The sequence below is a fragment of the Cryptomeria japonica genome, unplaced genomic scaffold, assembly GCF_030272615.1.
Source record: "Cryptomeria japonica unplaced genomic scaffold, Sugi_1.0 HiC_scaffold_305, whole genome shotgun sequence".
Classification (NCBI taxonomy): Eukaryota; Viridiplantae; Streptophyta; class Pinopsida; order Cupressales; family Cupressaceae; genus Cryptomeria; species Cryptomeria japonica.
The window spans coordinates 77,028-102,691 of record NW_026729127.1 but is presented as its reverse complement, the minus strand read 5'-3'; the positions used below and the strand labels follow the sequence as shown (position 1 = coordinate 102,691).

Here is a 25,664-nt window from a genome sequence, read left to right as displayed (position 1 = left end):
ACAATTTTCTAGTGACATCCATCAAAGGATTCCCAAAGCTCTTCCATCTCAAAATACACACTTTAATTTAAAAAAAAACAAAACCATTTCAATAAGAAAAACATAGACACTTAGTATATGTACATATTGTAAAACACACTATTTCATAAAACCACAACACCTTAGTACTCCAATTCAATCTCTTTTATAACCCTGGACAAACACATGCAAGGAAATCTTGTTATACACTCAAAATTCATACAATGATCATTTTCTTGTGCAAACAAGATTCATACTCACAACTATTTCACTATATGCTCAGAAATGCATTAGCATAGTTCTATTTTGCATCGGTAATATTCTAACATTAGTAATCTATTTTGTACCAACAAAATGGACATACATTATATTTTCATTATGCAGCCATAAAATGCATATAAATAATTGTTTCTTTTGTACCCATAAAATGCGTAAATATTATTATTCACTTTTTAACTCCAAAATAAATACAAATGATGCTCCTTGCACATAGATGTGTTAGACTAGCAACCTTCCTTTTTGAATAATTTACAATTGAGGAACTCCTATCTAAACATCTAGTATAAGGTACAAATTGATTGTGAAAATATTGGAGTGCATGTACACCATTTTTTACAATAACTATTTTATCCTCTATAGTAGATTATCTTGTATAACGTTAAGAACCCTATCCAATAGAAGACACAATTATCATTATTGAATTTTATGTGACAAAAAATATACAAAGATATACAATTAAGAATGTATATTCCATTTAAACAAATAACTTTACGTTCTTTCAACAAAATAGTTTTACCAATATTTTTATTAATTTATATGTTAAAATTTTTATAAATAATCATATGATTATAGTAATAGGCGTAACCTGTCTTAATGACAATAGGAGGAGAAGCATCTCATATCTTAGCTATGAAACAAGTCTTTAAGAAAATATATGACACCTAATTTTTAAATATAAAGAAAATAAAATATCAAAGTATATATTTATTTTTAATATTCTCTCGGAACAGTGTATTGCGTGTGAATTACGCTTCTCTCATTACTGGTAAAATGACAGCAATGTTTTATTGATAATAAGTGGTGAGCGTTGCAACGGCCTACGCGGCTACACCACAGTGTCAATACGAAGATGACAACACTTATTAATATATTAGTCCACACACAAACATAATCCTATATATATCTAGGGACAGAATACAATAGTGTAGTCTGTACCGGAGGGGCAAGCGAATGTGGCCGTATCGTCCTTGGCATAACTGTAGGCCTGAGGGCACTGCTGCTTGAATATCATTGAGTAGTTTGTCGCAGGACAGCTGTTGGTATAGCTGCCAGTGCAGCAATACTGGTCTGTTTGAAAGGCAACGCAGGCACTCTTGCATCCGCCGGCAACCTTCAATTCAGCAGGGCACACAGCGTTCACGTCGGCTTTGCATGCAGGGGCAGTGCACTGTGCATTGGTAGGGTTGATGGAAAGAGGAATATTGAAGCCGTCCACTAGCGACACGTCGTAATAGTCCTGGTCGCTCTGAGTGTACTCGGCCAGCGTGGCGGGAACAGCTCCCGAGACTGTGCAGCTCAGTTGGCCGCCGCAGTCACCGGTTTGACAGGTTCCTTTGCCGCTCGCATCGAAAGAGCAGCCGGTTCGACCCCAGAATCTTGCCGACTGTGTCCCCGCCGCCAAATTAACCGTCCATGTCTGACCCTGGGTCAGCTGCTGCCCTCCTCCGGGTAATCCCGCCGCCCACACTGTGTACCCGCACTGGTTCTTTATATCAAACTTAACTGCTCTCGCCTCTGTGACAAATAATACACACATACTATTATTGTTAGCCTTGGAAATGTTTATACTATTCAACCTCATACAACACGCATTATGTTACTATGACAGCTTACCTTGAATGTAAAGAGATATGGCCATTCCAGCCACAAGAAGAAGCGCAAGATCTGATACTTTTGCCATTATAAGTAGTATCTATATCGCATACAGCAAAGACTGAATGAAGATACAAGGAGGGGTATGTCACTTATATAGAGAGCTCCACCTCCTACGAAGGTAAGAAGGAAGCAAAGAAGCAAAGACCCGACTTTAAGAGCCGTATATCACACGAAAGCCCTCTTGTCCTTTTATAGTTTTTCTTTTCCCAATTTGTCTTTTTTTAATTTGTCTAGGTTTTATATGAAGATGCGACCAGAACATCTACAAGAAGCGCAAGATCTGAAACTGTTGGCATTATACAGCCTGGATTGAATGAATATGAACTGTTACCAAGGAAGCCTAATCCTAGCTTGAGAAGCGATGTATGTTACGGCAACCCTGGTCACATTCAAACTTTTCTTTGAAAGATTTTAGATTTTACTGTGTAAATATTTTCAATCAAGATGCGAAGAGTCATCAACGTTTTGGAACATATAGTATAAATCTTGACTTTCTACATTCCGACAATAGATCATGGATAAGAATTCTGACTCAGTACAGTATATTCTGATAATGAGACAGAATATTATTCCAAACATTGATAAAAAAAAATATTTCACAATTAATTTTAATAATATAGACCGCTCAAAGCTGATTTTTTCCAGTATGTTTCGGATAGATGGATACATTGAGTATTGAAGGAGGAGTTTAGTTGTTTATACGGAGAAGAGAACTCCACGTTCTATGGTAGAAGCAAAGAAGCCACGACCGGACTATCCTATGAGAGCCCGAGTCTTTTAAAATTCGAATGGTCATCAACAATTAGATTTCTGTTATCTCAGGCTTGACATTTTGTGCATCATCAAAATCTATTTATTTGTATTCAAAGCACTGATCTCTGATTTTCAATATCCTAAAGTTACGCGAATTTCTAAAGGCTTGACAATGCATGTTAAATTTAGTTAATTATATTGACATATGTTTTTCTAATGAAATGTATGGAGGATGAGGGATAATTAGTAATAATATTTTGTACATTTCTATTTTCTATAGTCATTTTATATAGTGTATTGTTACTATGGACATAAATATTTGTGCTTGAGTCATTTGATAATACATTTACATGATATTACTAGTTTTCAAGAATTTTATGGGTGTGTCACTATAAAAATAAACTGTTGATCTAATAAGAACGAAACAACCTTGAAGATATTTCCATGCATTATTGATGTTTTTCAAAGATATTACACAATAAATATCACAATAGATAGCTATCAATTAATTTAATATTGATTATTTCCTAAATGTAAGTAATTCATTGTTATGTCTTCATCCTATTATACAAATTATTCCTAATTTTCCTTAAGTTCTAATCCATTTCCCTATGTCTTAACACAAATTTTGGAGTCCCAATTCCTATTTAATGTCCCATCCACAAAAAATCCAACAAATAAAATTGACTAAAAGTCCCCACATAAGCACCAAAAATAAATATAAAAGAATTAAAAAATTATTTTATTCCTCTCCACTCATTTCGTAACCATTTTACAACCATCCCTCAAAATCATTTAAAAATACTAATTATCCTCCACCATTTACCTCATAATCACTTTAACAACTCGATCTTGATTTTTGATATCTTATTAGATCTCCATTACTGATCAACAATCCTACATCTTTATAAATAGATTCTTTAGGGAACCATTACTAGTAATCAATTGCCGTCACTACAATGTCGTGCTAATGGTTTAAGCAACCACATTATCATTTTTTATAAAATCCACCCTCATCATACAAGAGAGGTTTATTGGGTGAAATGCATTATGGTGTATGAATTGAAGTCACAGTTGCAGGAGTTTTTGAACCAAGGGATTATTAGACCTAGTCTATCTCCATGCAGTGGACTGCTCATTTTTGTGAAGAAAAATAATGGGACCTTGTGCTTGTGTATTGACTATGGGATGTTGAACAAAGTAAAAGTCAAGAATGGGTATCCCCTATGAAGGATTAATGATCTCTTTGATCAGATGAGAGGATCTATAATATTATCTAAGATAGGTCCCTTAGATATGGCTACCACAAATTGAGGATTAAGGAAGAGGATATTTAAAAGATAGCTTTTAGGACTTATTATGGCTACTACGATTTCACATTAGTGTCATTCGAGTCAAATAATGCTACAACTTTCATGAATCTATTGAACATTGCATCAAGAGATTGAGGATAGTTTTACAATTCCTAAGGGAGAATAAGATCTTTGGTAAGCTATTCAAGTGTACTTTCTACAAGGACAAGGTGAATTATCTACACCTTATGATTTCAATGGGAGAGATTGTAGTTGATCTAGAGAAAATAAAAGCAATCGTGGGGTTGCCTACACCATATAATGTAACTAAAATCTAGAGCTTCATGGGACTTGCAAGATACTACAAGAAGTTTGTATAAGGATTTTCTAAAATTGTAGCACCAATCACTTCACTCCATAGAAAGGGAAAAGGTTTGAGTGGAATGAGAAGTGTGACCAAGCTTTCCAATTTTTGAAGAAGCTCATTTCAAATCGTATATTGATTGTACATAATCCAAATGGGTAATTCATGGTGATAACAAAATGCATAAGGATAAGGTGTAGGAGGAGTGCTAATGCAGAATGGGCAAGTTGTTGCCTATTATTCTAGGAAGTTGAAATAATATAAGGTGAACTATGCATCCCATGACCTAGAGTTAGTAGCCATAATTCATGTGCTTTAGATGTGGAGGCACTATATTTTGGGTAAGCCTTTTGAATTGAAGATGGACGACCTAGGCCTTAAATATATATTTACTCAACCCAATCTCAATGCTCACAAAAATAGATAGATATAGTTTCTTACTGAATATAAATTTAGGATTGAATACATTAAGGAGATGAAACATAGAGAAATAGATGCTCTTAGTAGAAGAAGGCATCTAGCAGCCATGATTACTACAAGCTATAATTTGAGAAAGTGGTTTGTAGTCTTCAAAGAGATTATTCCACGATGGAGAAAGATGTAGAGAAAAACCCCTTGGATCATCGATTTAATAGATATTTGTTTTAGTTAGATTTTATTATTAAGATACCAAGGGAGAATGTACATTCTAAACTTAGGAATTTGAGGAAGTTGATGTTAGAGGAGATCCACAACACACCATGGTAGGAAAATTGAGATCTTTATATTTTTAGCCAAGACTCGAGAGGGATGAGATTGAATTTGTAGCTTGATGATTGGAGTGCAAACATGATTGCTACAAGGAGATGAAACATAGAGAAATAGATTCTCTTAGTAGAAGAATGCATCTAGCAGCCATTATTACTAAAAGGTCTAATTCAAGAAAGTGGTTCATAATCTTCAAAGAGATTATTCCATGATGGAGAAAGATGTAGAGAAAAACCCCTTGGACCATCGATTTAATAGATATTTTTTTTAGTTAGATAGATTATTAAGCTACCAAGGGAGAATGTACATTCTAAACTTAGGGATTCGAGGAGGTTGATGTTAGAGGAGATCCACAACACACCTTATTCAAGGTGCCTAGGACTAGCCAAGATGGTAGGAAAATTGAGATCTGTATATTTTTAGCCAAGAATTGAGAAGGATGAGATTGAATTTGTAGCTTGATGATTGGACTGCAAACAAGCCAAGACTAAGCATGTACACCTAGTAGGTTTGTATAGTCACATGACATACTTGAATATAAATGACAAGTTATTAGCATGGATTTTATTTAAGGGTTGCCTATATCAAAGAATAAACATGATGTCATTTTGGTAATTGTGGATAAGTTGACCAAGGTAGCGTACTTCACCCAAAGGATTTTTAAGTATGGATTGTTTACTTCAGCTAAGAAGTTTTTCTGAGAGATATTGCATTTGAATTGAGTACTTGAGATGATCATATCAAAATGAGATACTCATATAATTTCTAGATTTTGGAAAATATTGAATGAAATATTTGGGACAATATTGAATTTTAGTTTGACAAACAAAGATAGTGAAGCAAGTAGTCGAAGACCTGCTTAGGATGTATTTCATGGATTAATAGTCTAGGTTGGAGGAGTATCTTCCATTGGAAGATTTTGCATATAATAACTCCTATCATGCATCTTTGGTATGACACCATTTAAAGCTCTTTATGGATGAAAGTATTGTACACATATCATTTTGGATATCTAGTTGAATACAAGATTGGAATTGGTTCAAATATTCTTAGGAGATGCATGATGAAATGAGATTGACCAAGGGGTGGTTAAAGAAGGTAGAAAAAAAATAGAAGAGCTATGCACGTAAGAATAGGACTTTCAAAACAAAGTCTTTTTGAGGGTTAAACCTCATAAGATTTCTATATCATTGGAAAAATTAGCCAAACTAGCACCTAGATTTGTAGGTCTATTTGATGTGTCAGAAGTAATGACTGTAGCTACATATAGACTTTATCTAATATAATGATCTTTAATCATATCCATAATATATTTCATGCATCTATGCTTAAGAAACATCATCTTGATGCTACTCATATACTTGATTGGCATGCTTTATAGATTTGGTATCCAAGAGTGGTGCTGGCAGAGCCCATTCAAATTCTAGATTGGAATGATGTTAAGTTGTGTAATAGATTATTATTCAATATAAGGTCTAATGGGATAAAGTATTTGTGGATAGTGACACATGGGAGAATATAGAGGATATATATTGTTCTTATCCTCATTTGAGAACTTAAATTATGGTACTTTGTTTTGCTTAGTGTGATACTTTGACATTTGCATTGGTCTACTATATTTATTGTTTTAGTATTTTTATAATAAGTTTTGGATGATGTATCTTCCTAGTGGGGAAGGATGTCACATCTTATTCTTTTTGCTCAGTGCATTATTAATACAATAAAGTGGTTGAGACTATGGATAAATGTCTTATGTTTTTTTTATTGTTGGTGTAATTATTTATTCATTTGGATATAATTACACTTTACTTAAGTTTACTTAGGTACATGCATATCATAGTAGTTTTTATATGAGACACGTAGGGAGATGTGCTACATTGGGAGTGTGTACATAGGAGAATTTCCACCTTTTATGGTGTGATCTTGTTTTTAATTATCATATCCACTTATTGTGGAGTGATAATTCCACCTTCAGTGGGTGATCCACCTCATGTAAAATATTTTACTATTTATCCTACCTACCCTTGCATCTCATTGAGCCACATGACATCATTGTGTGCTCTCTTGTCTCCTAGCCTTGCCTCTGTAAGAAGGCTCATCTATATTGTATGTAACTTGATGATCTAGTTGTTCAGTATTTTCATCTTGATAGATTTTATTCCTATCAATATTTTGTACTTTTCATTGATCTCTTGATCTTCAAAAAATCTCACATGTTATCAGAGCCTAGAGGGCTTCACTGATTAGTCTTTTTGAGATATTTTGGAGGCTTCAATTTTTGGATTTGGGAATCTACATTTTTGGGGGCGTCCTACAACAATTTGGACATCATGGTTGAGTTCGAGAGACCATTTGCATAAATTTTCAGTATAAACTCGGCCATATTTGGTGAAGGAAAAAATTTTGCCTATTCAACTAGGCACGCCACGTCGAATTCCATACAGCTCAGTCAGTAAGCCATGCATCATCTTTCGTATTGCCGATGTCATCATCTGTGCAACCTGGACAAGGGGTGCGGAGACCATTTTGACAGGAAGACGGCTGTCAAATTTAACACATTGAAATTTTGATGTCAGCATTACATCAACATTTTGGAAAAAAATTCTACCCCTTGCATTTGCATTTCAACTTCAAATGGCTATAACTTTCTCATTTTGGCTCCTTTTTTGTTGCATTTTATTTTGAAATGGGCTAGAATTTTGTGCTCTTCACAGTGGTAGAGGAAGTTTCTTATTTTAATGGATATATTTTTCAGAATTTTCAAATTTTGATGACTGTACCTGTGTAATCCCCAATTTTGTAACTTCAGAGGCTTCGTTTGGGGTCATACGACCTTCTTTTTAGGTGCCATATTTTTTAAAGTGCATAATTTTTCATCTACTTTCATAATATCCCATTAGTTTGTAGTTTTTTTCCTAAGGATTTTGATACAATCCAAGATTATGTCACAAAAGAAAATGATCTAAGAGAAAATCTAAAGGATTTTGGTATTGACAAGAAGGATTCTCAATTGATTTATAATTTGTTGGACTTTTTTTTCATCAGAGTATGCAGCCTTTGTATCTAGCTTTCACACATAGAGGTTAGCTCAAAGTTCCTCATACACTTCTCCCTTTGATGCATTCACAAAGATATTAATACTTGACCAATCTAAGTTGACCAAGATGGGGATTCTCAAATTTTCAAAGTCGCAAGCATTGGTGGCTAATAGAGGGAATCAAAGAAATCAAGGAAAAGGCAAGAATCAAAGCAACCTAAGTCTAAAGTACAACAAGATGGAGCACAATCTTCCTCTCCACAACAAGGTGATTCTACATCCTCACCTAAGAGGAAATCTAAGGACAATATTTTTTGTGCATATTGCAAGAAGTTAGGACATGATGAACAACATTGTTACAAGAATGATATTGATGAATTGAAACATATTCTTGAGGAGAACAAAATCAATTTACCTTCTAGAATGTCTACTTTGGCTTCTTCTTCCAAGGAAAAGGATAAAGGAAAGAATCACTCCTTTGGGACAGATAAAGGAAAGGGAAAAACTCTTTGTGTTATTACAAGTCATGATCCAAGGATATGACTTCTAGATTTAGGGGATTCTCATCATATGGCATCTTTGCAGTCTATGGCCTCTTCATATGAGCCTTTCCACACGCTGTAGAATTTTGATGGGCAATCATACATACATCTTGGATATAATTACACTTTACTTAAGTTTACTTAGGTACATGCATATCATAGTAGTTTGCATATGAGACACCTAGGGAGATTTTCTACATTGAGAGTGTGTATGTAGGAGAATTTCCACCTTTTATGGTGTGATCTTGTTTCTACTTATCATATCCACTTATTGTGGAGTGATAATTCCACCTTTAGTGGGTGATCCACCTCATGTGGAATATTTTACTATTTCTCCTACCTACCCCTACGTACCCTTGCATCTCACTGAGCCACATGACATCATTGTGTGCTCTCTTGTCTCCTAGCCTTGGCTTTATAATAAGGCCCATCTATATTATATGTAACTTGATGATCCAGTTGATCAGTATTTTCATCTTGATAGAATATAGCTTAATCCTATCAATATTTCCTCTCTCTATTTTGTACTTTTCATTGAGCTCTTGATCTTGGCAAAATCCCACATTTATTATGGATAAATGATTTTTACATTAGATGTTATTTTTAAATGCATGGCATTAAAATGGAAATTATGATGAAATATTCTTCAACTATAGTTTTGTGGACTAACCTATTGATCATTTAATCTTAGTGGGAATGATGCAAGAACATGTCCAAGAAAAGAACTTGGGTGTGGTAGAAGTTTCCTACCCACCTTGCAATAATTAGCATGATGGAAACTAGATGAACACACACTCACATAGTTGCATACATATTGTATTATGCATCGTTTAATACTAAATTTTATGTATTTATGGATGTGTAGTCTAATTTTAGCATTATGGTTTAAGTGATGTCTATAGTTGTGTAAATTTGTTTTTGTTAAGTTTGTTTCAAATGACTTGTTAGGAAACATAAAGCCATCCCCTTATTTTTATGTCAATATACTCATAAACTATGTACTTGTTTTATTAGAAATTAAAACGTTTGTATTTTTTTCAAATACAAATATCTTCTTTTCAAATATGTATGTATGTATGTATGCATATTATTGTTGTGAATAATGTAGAATGATTTTTGATTAGAACTATGTAATCTTAAGAGAATAACATTACCTGTTTAATTTAAATTAAAATATTTGAACTTCAAAATTTTAATAAGATATTGCATATGAATTCCTTTTTTTCACATTACCCATTTAAATATTGATGAAATTTTTATTAGCCCATAGACTATATATATATGGTGGGAATGCCCATTAGTTTTTCCTCCTATCAGAAGCCAAATTAATTTTGGGTTAGTCTTTTTTCAAGGAAATTTACTGTTCCTTCCACGAAGGTCTGATTGCATTGTGTACAGACCACTGGCCCGCTTCACACCAATCTATAACGCGATGTTGCAGATGTTGCTGCTATCAATTTTATGGAGTTTTCAGAAGAATCAATCCTAATGAAGACTAGCTTGAGTTTCCCTATCTCTCCTATCTGAAAGAATAATATGCATATCAATTTATCGTTGAAACTTGACAAACTCAATCTTTCACTCCAACACCCCGCACCTAGCGCTGGAATTGAATCTACTCTTCAACAACATGGTTCCTAGAAATTTATGGATGGCCTTTCAATTTAGTTCTGGATATGGCACTCGCAAAGAATGAGGTTCTCAGAGCTATGAATTTGCATTTTCTAATTCTCTTTGCATTTTTCCCTAAGTTTGCGTGCGTTAGCATTTCAAGTCCTTTAGGTGCATATTGTTCCTGGGTAATGAGCCTAAATCCTTTTAATTAGTTTTATTATATTTTGAGTGTGATTCTCAATATGTTGTTTCGCTTATAGAGTTTTCCATGTATCTAATGTTCATGTGCTAAATGTGCTTTATGGTTTTATGTTTTGCAATTGCAGTATCAGATTAATTGTTGTATAGATCTGAAAATAATTGATCTAGATTGCTTTACCACCCCTCTTAGTCTTACAGTGTGTTCAACAATGTTAAACTAGTAATCCACATTTGTCAGTCATATATAAATGATGAAATCCTATGTAAACATATAGTAAAGTTATAGATTGATTGTGAAAATATTGGAGTGTATGTACACCATCTTTTACAATAACTATTTGTTCCTCTATAGTAGATTATCTTGTACAAGGTTAAGTGATTATTCCATCTTTTATACAAAGTGAAGGGTTGAGAAATAAATGAATAACTTTTTTAATAAAATTATATGATATCTAGTGTAAGAATTTTCTAGTAAGAAGCTTACCCAATAGAAGACACAATTTTCACTATTGAATTTTATGTGACAAAACATATAGATCGTGTACAATTAGGAATGTGTATTCTTGTTAAAGAAATGATTTTACTTTCTTTCAACAAGATAGTTCCATCAATATTTTTATTAATTTATATTTTTAGAAAAATTATGAATAATCGTATAATTATATTAATGATAATAATAGGAGAAGAAGCATCTAATATCTTAGCTAGAAATAAAGAAGAATGAAAGAAAGATTCTTTTTATAGTCCATGCCAAGTACCATACTACTTGTGGGAGTCACCTAATTGTGCTACAAGTGATATGTGCATCCTCTCAAAATACATGCTTTAATTTAAAAAATATATTTCAAATGAATAAAACATAAATACTTAGTACATACATATTGTAAAAAACACTATTACATAAAACCACAAGAACACCTTAGTACCCCAATTCAATAGTGTATGTAGGATGTGATGCTATCATGATTTCTAAATGCATGTGTATTATGTGCTAACATGTAATGATGCAGAATAAAACTATATGATAAGAAGATCTTTTTGGTGTGTCATTATACTTGGTCATATGATAGCAGGCTACACAGACTCAAGAAGGGATAGTGGAAAAAGGGGATGAAAGGTAGAAGATATGGAAGTGAAAAGAACTTCTTGTGCTATTATCATCATTGAGCTTAATTATGGCAAATAGGTTTTGACAATCCAGATATGTGCTCGACCTAGAAATTCATTGTACCCATTTGCATGGAGATCAAACAATCACAAACAAGAAATGCTCCAATTCACACTAGACTCACAATGCCCTCATATCCTTGGACAACACATAGCATTACTAAGAGACAATCCACAGACAACAAAATAGGTGAACATACCCCATCTTCACCTTTCTAGTCAAAGACATCCTAGAGATAGAATCTCTAGTTAGAGGCATCCTTGAAAAGCTAAAAGACATGTCACCATACAAGATATAATCAAAATAAAACCAAGACTTGACACCAACATAAACTGGAATCCTCAAGTTATTAGTGTTGATTGCTTCTCATCTAAAATTGACTTAATCTATGAAATTTATACTTTATTGCAGAGAATAATGGAATTTTATTGTGGATTGGCGATGCAAATGCTCTTTTATTGTGAACTGTGCGTGAACAAAAAAAGGAAGATAAAAAGATGATGCTCCTCAAAACATGTGATGCTTAAGGTTCCACACCCATCACTAGACTTAGGATTTTCCCTAGTTACAAATAGGACTTGATTTATTGTGGAAGAAGAGGAATGGAAAGGAAGGGGAAGTTGTATGAAAGGGAACCAATCTTAGGTAGATCAATAACCAACCATGATGGGAGTAGTAGGATGTGAGTGTGAGCAAGGTGAAAGGATCAGATTGAATTCTGAAGGAGGGAGGACCAATGTCTCTAAGCATGGCACCGGTAACCCGGTTTTCACAATGGTATTTGCCCAGGGCATCATCGAAGTGGTTTTCATCGTTGGAAGAATTTATTTCTCTTTACCTTTTTTTATTTTTTATTTTTTTTGTGTCACACAGTGCCTATTTGACAAGTTTTCACCAAGTAACGATCTTTTTTATTTTTATTATTTTTTGGTATTTTTAAAATATTTTTTAATATTTTTTTGTATTTTTTTGTATTTTTGACAATGGGATATTCTGAAAAACTATGTGTAAAACCTGTGAAGGTGCATTCTATTCATAGGGTCCTCCAAAGGTTCTCCATCTTGTGTTGAGAGTTGATATGCACTTGATCCATAGAATGTTGTGATGACGTAAGGACCAATCCAATTTGGTTCGAACTTTCCCTTTTTCTCTCTATCTTGTTGATTCTTATGATTTTCTTTGAGAACTAAGTCACCCACCTCAAATGTGCCAGAATTTACCTTATGATTGTAGCTTCGACGTTCCTTGACTAAATGATGTGTTTCTCCATTAATTGTGTTCCTTGATGAAGGAACTAAGGTAGGATTACTAATGTGTGAACTACGTTGGCCCATATTAGGGGAGATCAACTCTTGTTCTTTTTTCTTCATAGGATTTTTATCCTTGACTTTGATTTTGATTTGGAATGAAGGGATTCTCTTTATTTTTTACTTTAAGATTTTTCTTTTCAAAGCTTGACTTTTGATCCCCAACAAGTAAGGGATTTTGTAATTCTTATTGATCCAAGTCTATAAGTGGAGTGGAAATGGAATGAGTGGATAACATGGTAAGGTTGTATGAGTTCTCCAGAGGGATGGCAATATATTCAATAGATTCTTTGTTGGCACCACTCTTAGGACTATTGATATCAAGAGTTACTCGTGCCACTAGAGGAGATTTGCATTCAGACCTTAGTAGCCACAATACTGGGTGGTTCATACCCAATTCCTTGATATTTTAAATTATGTGTAGGATACTCCTATCAACTAAATGCCTTAGGAGATAGTGGGAGTTAATCAACATGAAAGAGATACTCACCACATCCCATGTCTTTAACCTTGAATTTTTATTTGAGCTCTACTTGCTTTGATGCAGAAGCTTTCAAGGATTCTGGATTCACATATGTTGATGATGGAGTTTCTTCTCTATTAATTGGAATTATTATCTCTGATCCTGGTCATAGGTTATTCCAACATATGAACCGATTTGGATCACCTTTTATTTTTACATCAACTCCATTGTAAGGAAATTTGATACATTGATGATATGTTGATGGTAATACTCTCATTTCATGTATCCATGGATGTCCCAAAATTATGTTGTATGTGAGCTCTAGATCAAGGACTTGACATACCACATCCTTTGTAATTGGCCCAGCTCTAAGAGGTAAGTTGACTGTGCCCTTGGATGAGTGCTCTTCATCATCATATGCCTTAATGGTGATTGCATGTGTTGACTGTGCCCTATTGGAAGCAGCTCTAGAAGCTCTTTGAATCTGAAAAGTTAAGCCTTTTTGTTCTTGACAATTTTTGTGTAATTTCCCAGTAGTGAACACAGACGCAGTTTTACTAAATTCAGACTTGATTTCTGATCCTAGACGTTGTTATAGTAAACATAGACATTGTTTTACTAAATTCAGACTTGATTTCTGATCCCAGACGTTGTTATAGTAAATAGTTATAGTAACCAAACAACAGACCTAGTACTAATGAAGAGATCAAACTCGAGATATTCAAGAGCCATCACGGTGAAAACAAGAGGCATCCATCATAGAGAAGCAATTGTATATAGTATGTCAAGGACTATCATGAGTGAATACCCATGAAGAAATAACAAGAGTGATGAAAGGAGAAGGAGGTCATGTACAAAGGTTGAGTGAAATATATTTCAGTCCTTTTAGGCTCCCTAAGGATATTATGTTCCTTCATAGAATATTTTGTTTATACTTGTTTAAGGTTAGTGTTCCACATGGAATGATATGTTTTGGTCATAAAGGAGCTTTCAAAGATAATGAGCCCAAAGAGATGCCAAGACAGTGTTAGCACACAAAGGCTCCTTTCTTGCCACCAAAGGGTAGAGCACCAAATGATCTTGACAGAGGAAAAATCAGAATAAAAGACAACTTTATGAATTATAGAACATGAATGAAATAAGAGACATTAATTTGCTACAGTTATCAAGTTTTCATGGAGAAATGAATTAGATGTTCATTGTTAACATCAGTGGTAGATATGTTTAGGACTATCCAACTCCAATGTTGCAGATAATAAGGAATCTCATGAATACATGGCTAAATGATACAATCAAAACTAATTAGATAGTACAATCATATGAAACTAAACAAAGAATCCACATGAAGAAAAAATCACAGCAACTAAGGGATACAACTCAATGATACATGGTTGACTACAAAAGGCCTCACTCACATTAATGAGAAGGAAAACAATCTTCATATTAAATAAAGCATTGTACATTCAATCTAAATATGAAGCACAACAGAGAGGAAAAGGCAGGGTTGTAAATGCAGTGAATACTTGGAACCTCTCTTCATTGTAGACCGAAATTTTGTGGGTGAAACTTTACCATATAGGCACCACACACCCTAAAAGTAGGGTTCTTCAGCTATGGCACCTCTTCCCTCTTTAATTACTATAGACTGCACAAAGTTAAGTAGTATTGTACTTCCAAATGAAGAAATTGTATTGAGGTGTAATTATCTACTACTGCATGCAAGGGTAAAGAGTATCGTGAGACAAACTAGCCAAAGCTGGAAACACAAAATAGGTGAAATATAATTTATTGACATCATTTAAATAACTTGATTAATCTTAAGATTTTCATTCTCAACTAGTCAAATGCAGATAAAGTAATTTTTAGTATTGATCCTAAACATTACAGTTCAACCCTAAATTAAAAAATCAATATCTTTTGATTGGTGCCATGGGATAAGGAAACGTGAGGACTGTAGTAACCTTTTGGCACTTTATAATACATCAGTGCCAAAAAGGACCCACCTCTTATAGATGAAAACTTATCTCTCACTACTTCTAGAATATCGTATTGCATATATTGTAAAAATACGAAACCAGAGTGCCTAAGATGAGAATAAGGATTTCTCAAGATTTCATTGCCATATATTGCTTTCATAAAGAAATATATATGGGCTCAAAAACCAATTTTATCTGACTCCAGCTCATGGCCAATGAACAAAAAAAATCTTTAAACCCCCAATGGAGGGATCCTAAAATAATGGAGTGAATGAAGGGGGCGCCCCAGTGTTTGAAATCCCAAACTGGGTCGAATGCCATATAATTAACCATGGGGGGTATGAGCAAGTATTGGCCTACAGTTAAGACTAGTCACCGATATGGAACCTCGAGAAACATTTCCCAATCAATTCCATTTCTATCATATATGCACCCCTTTGAGATATGCACTTTCTAACCTTTTGGGGCTGAAAATAATATAAATAAATAAATTTCTAAACTATGCCCAAGATTTTATTGACACTGGGATCCCTCACATTTTTTGATGGGTGGTGGCACATGACATGGAAGGGTCGCTCCTTGCCTATTCCTTCATTTTGTGAAAGAATGGTTGAGAAGTAAAAGACGAGGGCCACAACGGAGTGGTTGTCGAATAGACAACCAGTGGCACGGTGAGATCCCGCTCAAGAAAAGTAGAAATGTAGAGATTTGATACACAAGCTATCATCCTAATAAAAACCAATCTTTTCCTTTACAAATTTATATTTTCCCACAAAACTACCTCTTCTAATCGAGTTCGTTGGAAGCCAAATGTTGCAGGCCGATCCATTGCAACCATCACAAATTTTGTAAGGGGCTTGACTCGGTTTTTAAGAGTTTGTGGTAAAAAAAGTAGGTTAGGGATGATTGATTTTATGTTTTCACTTCCCACCATTCCTCTTTTGAAAATTCATGTATCTTTTGTCTTAACTTTTAATTTAAGACAAATTAAAATCATTTTGTTTTTTAATTTAAGATAATTAAATAATAATTCAAGTATTTAAGACAATATAATAATATTGTCTTTAAAAAATGTCTTAAATAGCTCTCTTATGTTGTAGCCAGTCTAGCTACAAGAAGCGCAAGATCTGAAACTGTTGCCATTATACCGTCTGGATCGAATGAAGCAAGAAAACATGAAACCGGCTTGAGAAGCCGTGTGTGTTACGACAACCCTTGTCAGCATTTAAACATTTCTTTGGAAGCTTATATATTTTACTCTGTATTTTTTCTATTGATCACGATTTTTCATTATTTACAATTAGTATATAATATATTATTTTATCAATCTCAATCATGTCATGTGATCCATTATCAAGATGTGAAGAACCGTCCACGTTTGAAATTAATCCCGACTTTCTACATTCTGATAATGAAACAGAATATTACCCCAAACATTAACAAAAATGCATTGATATAGATGTCTCAAAGCTGATGTTTTCTAGTATCTTTCTAGATGGATACATTGAGTATTCAAGTAGGAGTTTAGTTACTTATACAGAGAAGAGAGCTCCGCGTGTTACGATGGAAGGAAAGACCAGAGTTCAAAGCCGCCTATCATATGATAATGAGAGCCCCAGTCTTTTGAAATTCGAATGGTCATGAACAATCAGACTTATGTTATCTCTGGCTTGACAATTTCTGCATTGTCAAAATCTACTTATTTGTATTCAAAGCAGCGATCTGTGACTTTCAATACCTAAAGTTGCGTGTGTTTCAAAAACCATGACAATGCATGTTGAATTTAGTTAACTAGCATGTGCACAAAAGGGGTGTAAGTATTATGCCAGTAGAAAAACCTTTCTAAATTAATAGGTTAGAAAGTCAATTCAATTTATATATCTAATATATTATTTTGATTAATAAATGTTAAATTTGTGAGTTAAAATTATTCACAACAATCTATTTGCGCTCTCTTTTACAAATACAAAGTTTGTTTGAGATTTTATAGTAGTACATTCCAGTCCACAATGTTTTGCTACCTTGGACGGTCATATTAAAATGATGATAATAGTGTTCGGAATATGAAGCCCAACAGTCACATGGCTGTTTGTCTTCCCCAGAAGACTCTTCATTTCATATTTGATATGTTTATATAAATGGCTGTATGCAGCCCATACATGATGTACTGTGTAGTATTAGATATTGGTTAATAAGAATTCTCTCTGCTTTCTGGTGGACATAGCCACTTAGTGGTGAACAACATTAATCTTGTGTCTCGAGTTCATTGTTGTGTCTATTATTCTTTCTGTTGTTTTCTATTCATTATTATGTGTTTTCACTGCTCGTTTTAAACTTGCTGGGTGCTTTTATCTTATCAATAAACAGGATGAAGTTTCAAATGATGAGGCCGAATCAGATGATGAAGCCGAATCAGATGATGAAGCCGAATCAGATGCATTATATGAATACTTTTGGGTGGTGTTAGAGTCATCAATAATTATAGAGTGGTGGAAAAGGTGGACATTTTTTTAGCATTTATGATTGTATTCTAATTAACTGTCAATGAATTAGATTTATTTGATCTTGCATTTATTGAAATATATTATATAGTTTACCAACAATTAAAAGATACAGTGTTTCTTTAACTACATACCGTCCCAAACAAATGATCGATGAAAACTATATATTGGTGTTAAAAACATAGTATATTAATGCTAAAATGATGGTATATTAGTGCGAGACATGTTTACAACTCAAACTCCATCCATAATATAGCCTATCGGCTAATTATATTGACAAATGTTTTATAATGCAAGTTATGGAGGAGTGAGGAGTCAAAATACATTATTTTATTCTATAGACAATTAGTAATGATTAATAATACTAATTATAAACATTATATTTAGATATATGCTTTTTATTATATTTAATTTTAATTATTAATTAACTATATAATATATTCAAATATTTAATATACATTAATTATTAATTAGATATATAAATAGGCATAAAAAATGGATCCATATCCTCCCTTAGTAAAGATTAAAATCACAATCAAGGGTAAACCAAGTACCATGATTGCCTTAGATAAAATTATTTTCTTGAACCAATACAAGATCATAATGATCATGATGGTGGTATTTTAGTTGATCAGGAAGAATAAGATCTCATTTAACTTGATATTTGATTCTAGTAATATTGTACATTAGGATGAGTTCCTAAATCCTTAGATGACACTATTTTAAGAAAAAATGTAACTAACTTTCTATCCTCCCACCCATATTCTACTTACCATCCAAATTTCAAAAATAGAAGGGAAACACCATTCTATGACAAGACACTCAAAACCTATCTATGCCTAAATCCAAAATCATTTAGCAAAAAACAAATCCTTATCCTCACACAAAAGTCAATTACTAAGCCTTCAAAATATTGTCAAGATTCTAATAAACAATCTACCACCTTTTGCACAAATGATCCTTGGTTTGAGAGATTTATTATTCAATATCAAAATCCTAGTCAACATTACATTAGTGAAGCCAATGTGAAACCAAAATCACCATTAAAGAAAGACCTAATCCTATGAATTCATTAGAGAAATTTTGCTATCCAAATCAAATAAAAAATTAATTTATTAATGACGATGATGATAGTATTGTAGATCAAGTTGAATATAATAATTAAAATATATTTAATAATGAGATTATTATAGATAAACTTTCTGTGAGCTTTCATTACTCAACCTATGACTCTGTTGACAAGGGAAACCCAATCTTAACTTGACATCCTTCTTTCTAGTCAATGTTTCCAAGACCAAGTTCATGAGAGCACTCCATATATTTCACACATTATGTATATCCTTCATCTTCCTCCTTACAATATAACTTCCAATCCATCTATCCAAAATATTAATACACATTACAAACACACCAAAAGCAAATAATTCTTTTTATATTTCTATTGAGGACTATTAAAATGAAGAATATATATCACACAAATTCAATGATGTTACTTTTCCCAAGAATATCCACAACTCGCATGGTGCCATTCCTATCCAACAAATAACACCATACAATAAAAATTCTAGCAACATGCCCATCCAAGATCAAGTACCATCATGTAAGGATCTTGTAAATCTGAGTATATTAAGCATGAACTAGAGTTTCCTAAAATCATGACTTCCTATCAAATACCATCTTCTCATATTGTGTCTATCCAACCTATCAAAGAGTCTCCTAGTCCCATCCTTGTCCAAAATCAAACACTATCATAAAAATCAATACCCACAAATTCTATTCAAGAATATTGGCCTATGTTCAAGTCGAAATCCATTTATGAATTGTTCAAATCCTATCAATACTACCCAAGAAATTTTTATGTTCATCTTAAATCAAGAGATGTGTAAACAAACAAATCCAAAGCAAGTTCAAATATGTCACTTGTATAAGTCTTATTCGATTGTGGTCACAATGGTCACTTTCACAAAAAGGATAGATAGCACTGAACCATATGTTGTCTGAGTCTGTTGAAAGATTTGATTTTGTTGAAGCTTATTGTTGCTACTGTCTCTCATCTGAAACTGACTGAATCCATAAAACTGATACTTTATTGCGGAGAAGATGAAACTTTATTGCGGATCTTCGATGCAAATGTTGCTTTATTGCGGATCTGTGATGCAAATGTTGCTTTATTGCGGATCTGTGCACGGATAGACTTGAAGGAAGCTGGAAGAAACTGTACTCCTCGAAACATGTGATGTTCTCAGTTCCACACCCATTACTAGACGTAGAATTTGGCCGTAGTCACAGATAGGATCTGATTTATTATGGATGGAAAGGGAGGCGAAAAGGGAGGTTTATTATGAATGGCTAACCAATCTTGGGGTAGATCAATAACAAGCCATGATGGGACTGGGTAAGTTTATTGTGGATGAATTGGTCGTGAGTGTGTGCAAAGTGAAAGGATGAAAGAGAATCCTGAAGGAGGGAGGAGCAAAGTCTCTACGCATGGTGCTGGTGACCCAGTTTTCACCATGGTACTTGCCTAGGGCGCCACCGAAGTGGTTTTCACCGTTGGATGAAATTATTTCTCTTTACTTTTTTTGATTTTTTCATTTTTTTTTTGTGTCACAAGGCGCCTGTTTGCCAGGTTTTCACCAAGTAACGATTTTTTTGTTTTATAATTTTTTTTTTGTATTTTTGAATTTTTTGATTTTTTTTGTATTTTTGAATTAGGATATTCCGATGAGCTATGTGTAGAACCTGCGAAGGTGCATGCTGTTGATAGGATCCTCCAAAGGTTCACCTTCTATAGTTGAGAGCTGATATGCCCCAGATCCATATACCGCTGTGATGATGTAAGGACCAAGCCAATTTGGTTCGAACTTGCCCTTCTTATCTCTGTCTTGCTGATTCTTGGGGTTCTCTCTGAGGACTAAGTCACCTACTTCAAATGTGCGAGGCTTAACTTTGTGATTGTAGCTACGACTCATTCTTTGTTGGTAAGCCTTGAGATGATTAAAAGCAGTGTGTCTTCGTTCCTCCAGCAGTTCTAGTTCTTGTAAGCGAGAGACCCTGTAATCTTCATCGTTGATTATGTTTCTCAAGGAGACCCATAGAGAAGGTAACTCGACCTCAATAGGCAAGATGGCTTCAGCGTCGTAGACAAGTGAGTAAGGTGTAGCTCCTGTAGGTGTGCGGACACTTGTACGGTAGGCCCAAAGTGTAGGATTGAGTTGGATATGCCAGTTACGGCTAGCGTCGTCGACTGTCTTTTTAAGGATTTTGAGAATTGTTTTGTTAGATGCCTCAGCTTGGCCATTACCTTGGGGGTAATATGGTGTGGAGAAACGATGAGAGATATGGAAGCAGTCACAGAGTTCACGAACATTCTGATTTTTGAAGGGACGCCCGTTATCAGTAATAATGGAAGTAGGAATCCCATATCGGCAAATGATGTAGTTCAAAATGAAGGTAGCGATTTGTTTCCCAGTAACTTGTGTGAGAGGCACGGCTTCAATCCACTTTGTGAAATACTCTGTGGCTGTGATAATGAATTTATGACCGTTGGAAGAAGGAGGGTGAATCTTGCCTATGAGATCGAGTCCCCACTGACAAAAGGGCCAAGGAGATGCAAGTGGTTGTAGTTCTTGTGCTGGTGCGTGTATGAGGTCTCCATGAATTTGACACTGCTTACACTTCTTGACAAACTGATATGAGTCTTTTTCCATAGTAGGCCAGTAATATCCAGTCCTGATGAGTTTCTTGGCCAAGGTAGGACCACTAGTATGCAGACCACATATCCCTTCATGCACTTCTCGTAACGCAATCTGAGCTTCGTAACTCTCTAAACATCTAAGAAGGGTGCCATCTAGACCTCGTCGGTATAGGATATCAGCTAGAATGACGTATCGAGAGGATTGGCGAATGAAAGTGCGGCGTTGGTTGTTCGATAGATCGGGAGGTAAGATATTGTCGCGAAGGTATGTGAATATGGAACCATATAACTGGGATTCAGGACCAACAACACATATCATTTCTGTAGGAGTGATCTCATATGAAGGAATCAGGAGATTATCTACCAGGAACTCATAGCAGGTCTCATTTTGTGGTAGATCAATGAGCAAAGCAATCGTAGCCATGGCATCTGCAGCACGATTCTGTTCTCTTGGTATCTGCTCAAAATCTATCTTTGTGAAGTGTTGTTTCAAATCATCTACCAGTTGTTTGTAAGGCATTAGCTTTTCATATTTTGTTTGGTAATCATCAGTTGCTTGATGGATGACAAGTTGAGAATCCCCAAAAACACGAAGTTCCTGGATCTTCCACTGAACTGCAATTCTTAATCCAGTTGTTAATGCCTCATATTCTGCTATATTGTTGGTGCAAGGAAATGATAAGCGGTATGATTTTGGTATAGAATCGCCTTGAGGAGTTATAAAGAGTATACTCGCTCCTGCTCCATGCTGTGTGTATGAGCCATCAAAGTATAGTTGCCATGGCTTCACATGTGATATTGTTAAAATTGCTTCATCTGGAAATTCTGACTGTAGAGGAACATCATCTATCATGGAAGCATCTGCCAATTGATCTGCAATTTCTTGTCCTTTTATTGCTTTTCTGTCTACGTACTCGATGTCAAATTCACTCAGAATCATTACCCACTTGGCCAGCCGCCCAGTAAGTGTAGCTTTGTTGAGAAGATATTTTAGTGGATCAATTCTGGCAATCAACTTAGTCTTGTGAGTGAGCATATAATGACGTAATTTTAGTGAAGCAAAGACCACAGTGAGACAGGCACGCTCGATTGGTGTGTAATTTAGCTCATATCCCACCAGTGTGCGACTGATATAGTATACTGCTTTTTCCTTGCCGTCAGGTATTTGTTGTGCTAAGAGTGCCTCCAGTGTCGTTGGAGTAGCTGATATGTAGAGTAACAAAGGTTGATCTGGAATTGGTGGCATCAAAACTGGTGGGTTCAAAAGATAATCTTTGAGCGCCTGAAATGCCTGTTGACAGTTCTCATCCCATTTGAACTTGATGTTTTTGTGTAGCAGGTGCTAGAAAGGATTACACTTATCTGCAAGTTGCGCTATGAATCTTCGTATGGATTGGAGTCTCCCTTGTAAAGATCAAAGTTGACTGATGTTCCTCGGTGGCGGCATGTTCAAGATAGCCTTGACTTTTGCTGGATCGGCCTCAATTCCTCTTTTAGACACAATGAATCCTAGGAGCTTCCCTGAGGTTACTCCAAAGACACATTTCTTTGGATTTAATCTTACTTTGTATTTTTCCAGCCGATCAAAGACAACTGAAAGTATGTCCAAGTGTGTATCTCTGTCTATTGATTTTCCCAAGAGATCATCAACATAATCTTCCACTGTTATGTGCATGAGATCATGAAAAATAGTGGTCATCACTCTTTGATAAGTAGCGCCTGCATTTTTCAGCCCAAAAGGCATGACATTCCAACAGAAGGTTCCCCATGGACAAGTGAATGATGTTTTATGTTGATCTTCAGGCGCAATCCTGATTTGATTATATCCAAAAAATCCGTCCATTAAAGATAGCATTTCATGACCTGCTGTGAGATCAACGATCAAGTCAATGTTTGGTAATGGGAAGTCATCTTTCAGACAAGCTTTGTTGATATCTCTGAAGTCTGTACATATTCGGATACTGCGATCTGGTTTGCTGACAGGTACTAAATTGGAAATCCATTCGGGATAATCAATTGGGCGTATGAATCCGACATCCAACAATTTCTCCAGCTCTGCTTTGACTAGTAATGCCACTTGTGGGTGCATTTTCCTTAATTTCTGCTTTACTGGCTTTGCCCCCGGTTTGACTGTCAAATGATGCATTACCAAATCCGGATCCAATCCAGGCATATCAGCGTATGACCATGCAAAGTTGATTTGTCGTTCCTTAAAGAAGCTTATGAATTTTGCCTTTTCGGACTCTATCAAAGATTGAGCTAAGAATATGTTGTGTGGAACTTCTTCCGTACCAATGTTTGTCTTTATAGTTTCCTCTATCAGCATGGATGACTTTTCCTCATATGACGTTGGGAGAATGTCGAGCCTTCCATCTTCGGGTGCCTCAGAGAGGTTTTCACCCTCAGATATGTCCTTTCTTTTTACTTTTTTGGAGTCAAATAGCGCCACAGTGTGGTTTTCGCCATAAGACCCTTGTTTTGTTCTTATTTTCACATTTTTGCGACTAGAAGGCCCGACACCCTCACCGAAGTATGCCATGTTGTTGAGTTCTATGGTGTATCCTGCTTTGTGGTCTCCAGGGGGAAGATCATCTCGAATGCCAAGATAGTCGACAATAGCTTCGTCATTTTGAAATGTATCAAATTGTGCTGGTCCTTCATGATTCCAGTCAATGAGTTGGGGGTGAACAAGGGGAAGGTCATTAGTGTTTTTAGAGTTTGCTGGACAAAGAGTGAAGATGTGGTTATATTCAGGTATGTCAAGGCAATCGTTGAGGTCATCGATGGCACTCTCCTCATCAGTTTCGATCGTGAGTGAATTCAAATTGTCATCACTAGTAGTGCCTTCTGGGACAGGTGTCCTCATCCTATGCGATTTCAACCTAGGACCTTGAAACGAAGATTGTGCGGGATCCTTATGGGTTGGTTCTTGACCAACTCTGAACTTTTTGTAAAATTCCTCCTCCTCTGTAGGTTCATTTGGCTCTCTGAATGTCTCAGTGAGCTCATAGTCACTGGAGGATTTGTCTGAACCCCATTCCCACTTATTAGAATCTGTGGAATAATAATCCTCTTGTTGAACTTCGGCCACTTTGATTTGCCATGCCTCTTTTGTTCTTTTATTTTGAATCTTGGAATTCAGAAAACCAAGTCCCTTGGAGCGTTCCCTTCTTGTAGTTAGCTCAGGTTGTAAGGGCTCCATGACACCTTCTTTGCATAACCCGAGAGGGCTTTTTCCATCATACCCAAATCTTTGCAGAATTTTGAAGCCTTTGCCATAGTTCTCACAGGGTATAATAATTTGATCTTGCGTGTCCTCTTCAATGTCTCTATAGAGCATTTTATATAAATTTTCTTCTTCTAGTTCGCCCCATCTTTGAAAGATGGTAGGATCCCATCTGAGTATCATGATGGAGATTTGCTTGTTAGGATGTGGCCTCCCATATTCTTTTGGAGAGCTCATGACTTGTCATAAAAACATTGTCTGATTCAAAGTGTATTCTCCCATGCCTTTGTCTTGAAACTTACCTCTAAGTTCACCTTGTTTAGATGTCGAGGGTTTTAATGACTCAGGGTCAATGTATGCCGAAGAGAGAGTAGCCTCACGGTTACTGGGAATGATAGTCTCAGTATGTGATCTCAAGTTATTGCAATATATGAATGGATTTGGATCACCATTGACTGTTACCTCGACTCCATTATGAGGAAACTTAATGCATTGATGATATGTTGATGGGACTGCCCTCATTTCATGAATCCAAGGACGTCCTAGCAATATGTTATATGTGAGATCTAGATCTAGGACTTGACAAACCACATCCTTTGTGACTGGCCCGATTCTTAGTGGTAAGGTAACTGTGCCCTTGGATGAACGCTCTTCATCATCATAAGCCTTGATGGTGATTTGGTTTGAAGAATTCACAGCTTTGTCAGAATATCCCAATTGTCTGACGGTGCTCAATGTACAAATATTTAGACCTGCTCCTCCATCTATCAGGACTCGCTTTATTCGATGTTTATGTATGAAGGCTTCAATGTGTAAAGGTGCA

At 35.2% G+C, this 25,664-nt stretch overlaps 1 protein-coding gene across 1 annotated transcript; it reads right to left on the bottom strand.

Moving 5' to 3' along the window:
• Positions 1-977: 977 nt before the first annotated feature.
• Positions 978-2,053, bottom strand: LOC131045882 (pathogenesis-related thaumatin-like protein 3.8). Its single transcript, XM_057979547.2, has 2 exons — positions 1,912-2,053; positions 978-1,812 (listed from the first exon to the last, which is right to left on the bottom strand). Exons 1-2 carry the CDS (start codon positions 1,976-1,978, stop codon positions 1,202-1,204), a joined length of 678 nt encoding a protein of 225 aa, XP_057835530.1. The 5' UTR covers positions 1,979-2,053; the 3' UTR covers positions 978-1,201.
• Between the last annotated feature and the right edge of the window lie 23,611 nt (positions 2,054-25,664).

Coding starts and splice junctions, on each gene's coding strand:
- LOC131045882 (XM_057979547.2), bottom strand. CDS start 1,978: ATGGCAAAAGTATCAGATCTTGCGCTTCTTCTTGTGGCTGGAATGGCC. Junction 1,813..1,911: donor CATATCTCTTTACATTCAAG/GTAAGCTGTCAT, acceptor TATTTGTCACAG/AGGCGAGAGCAGTTAAGTTT.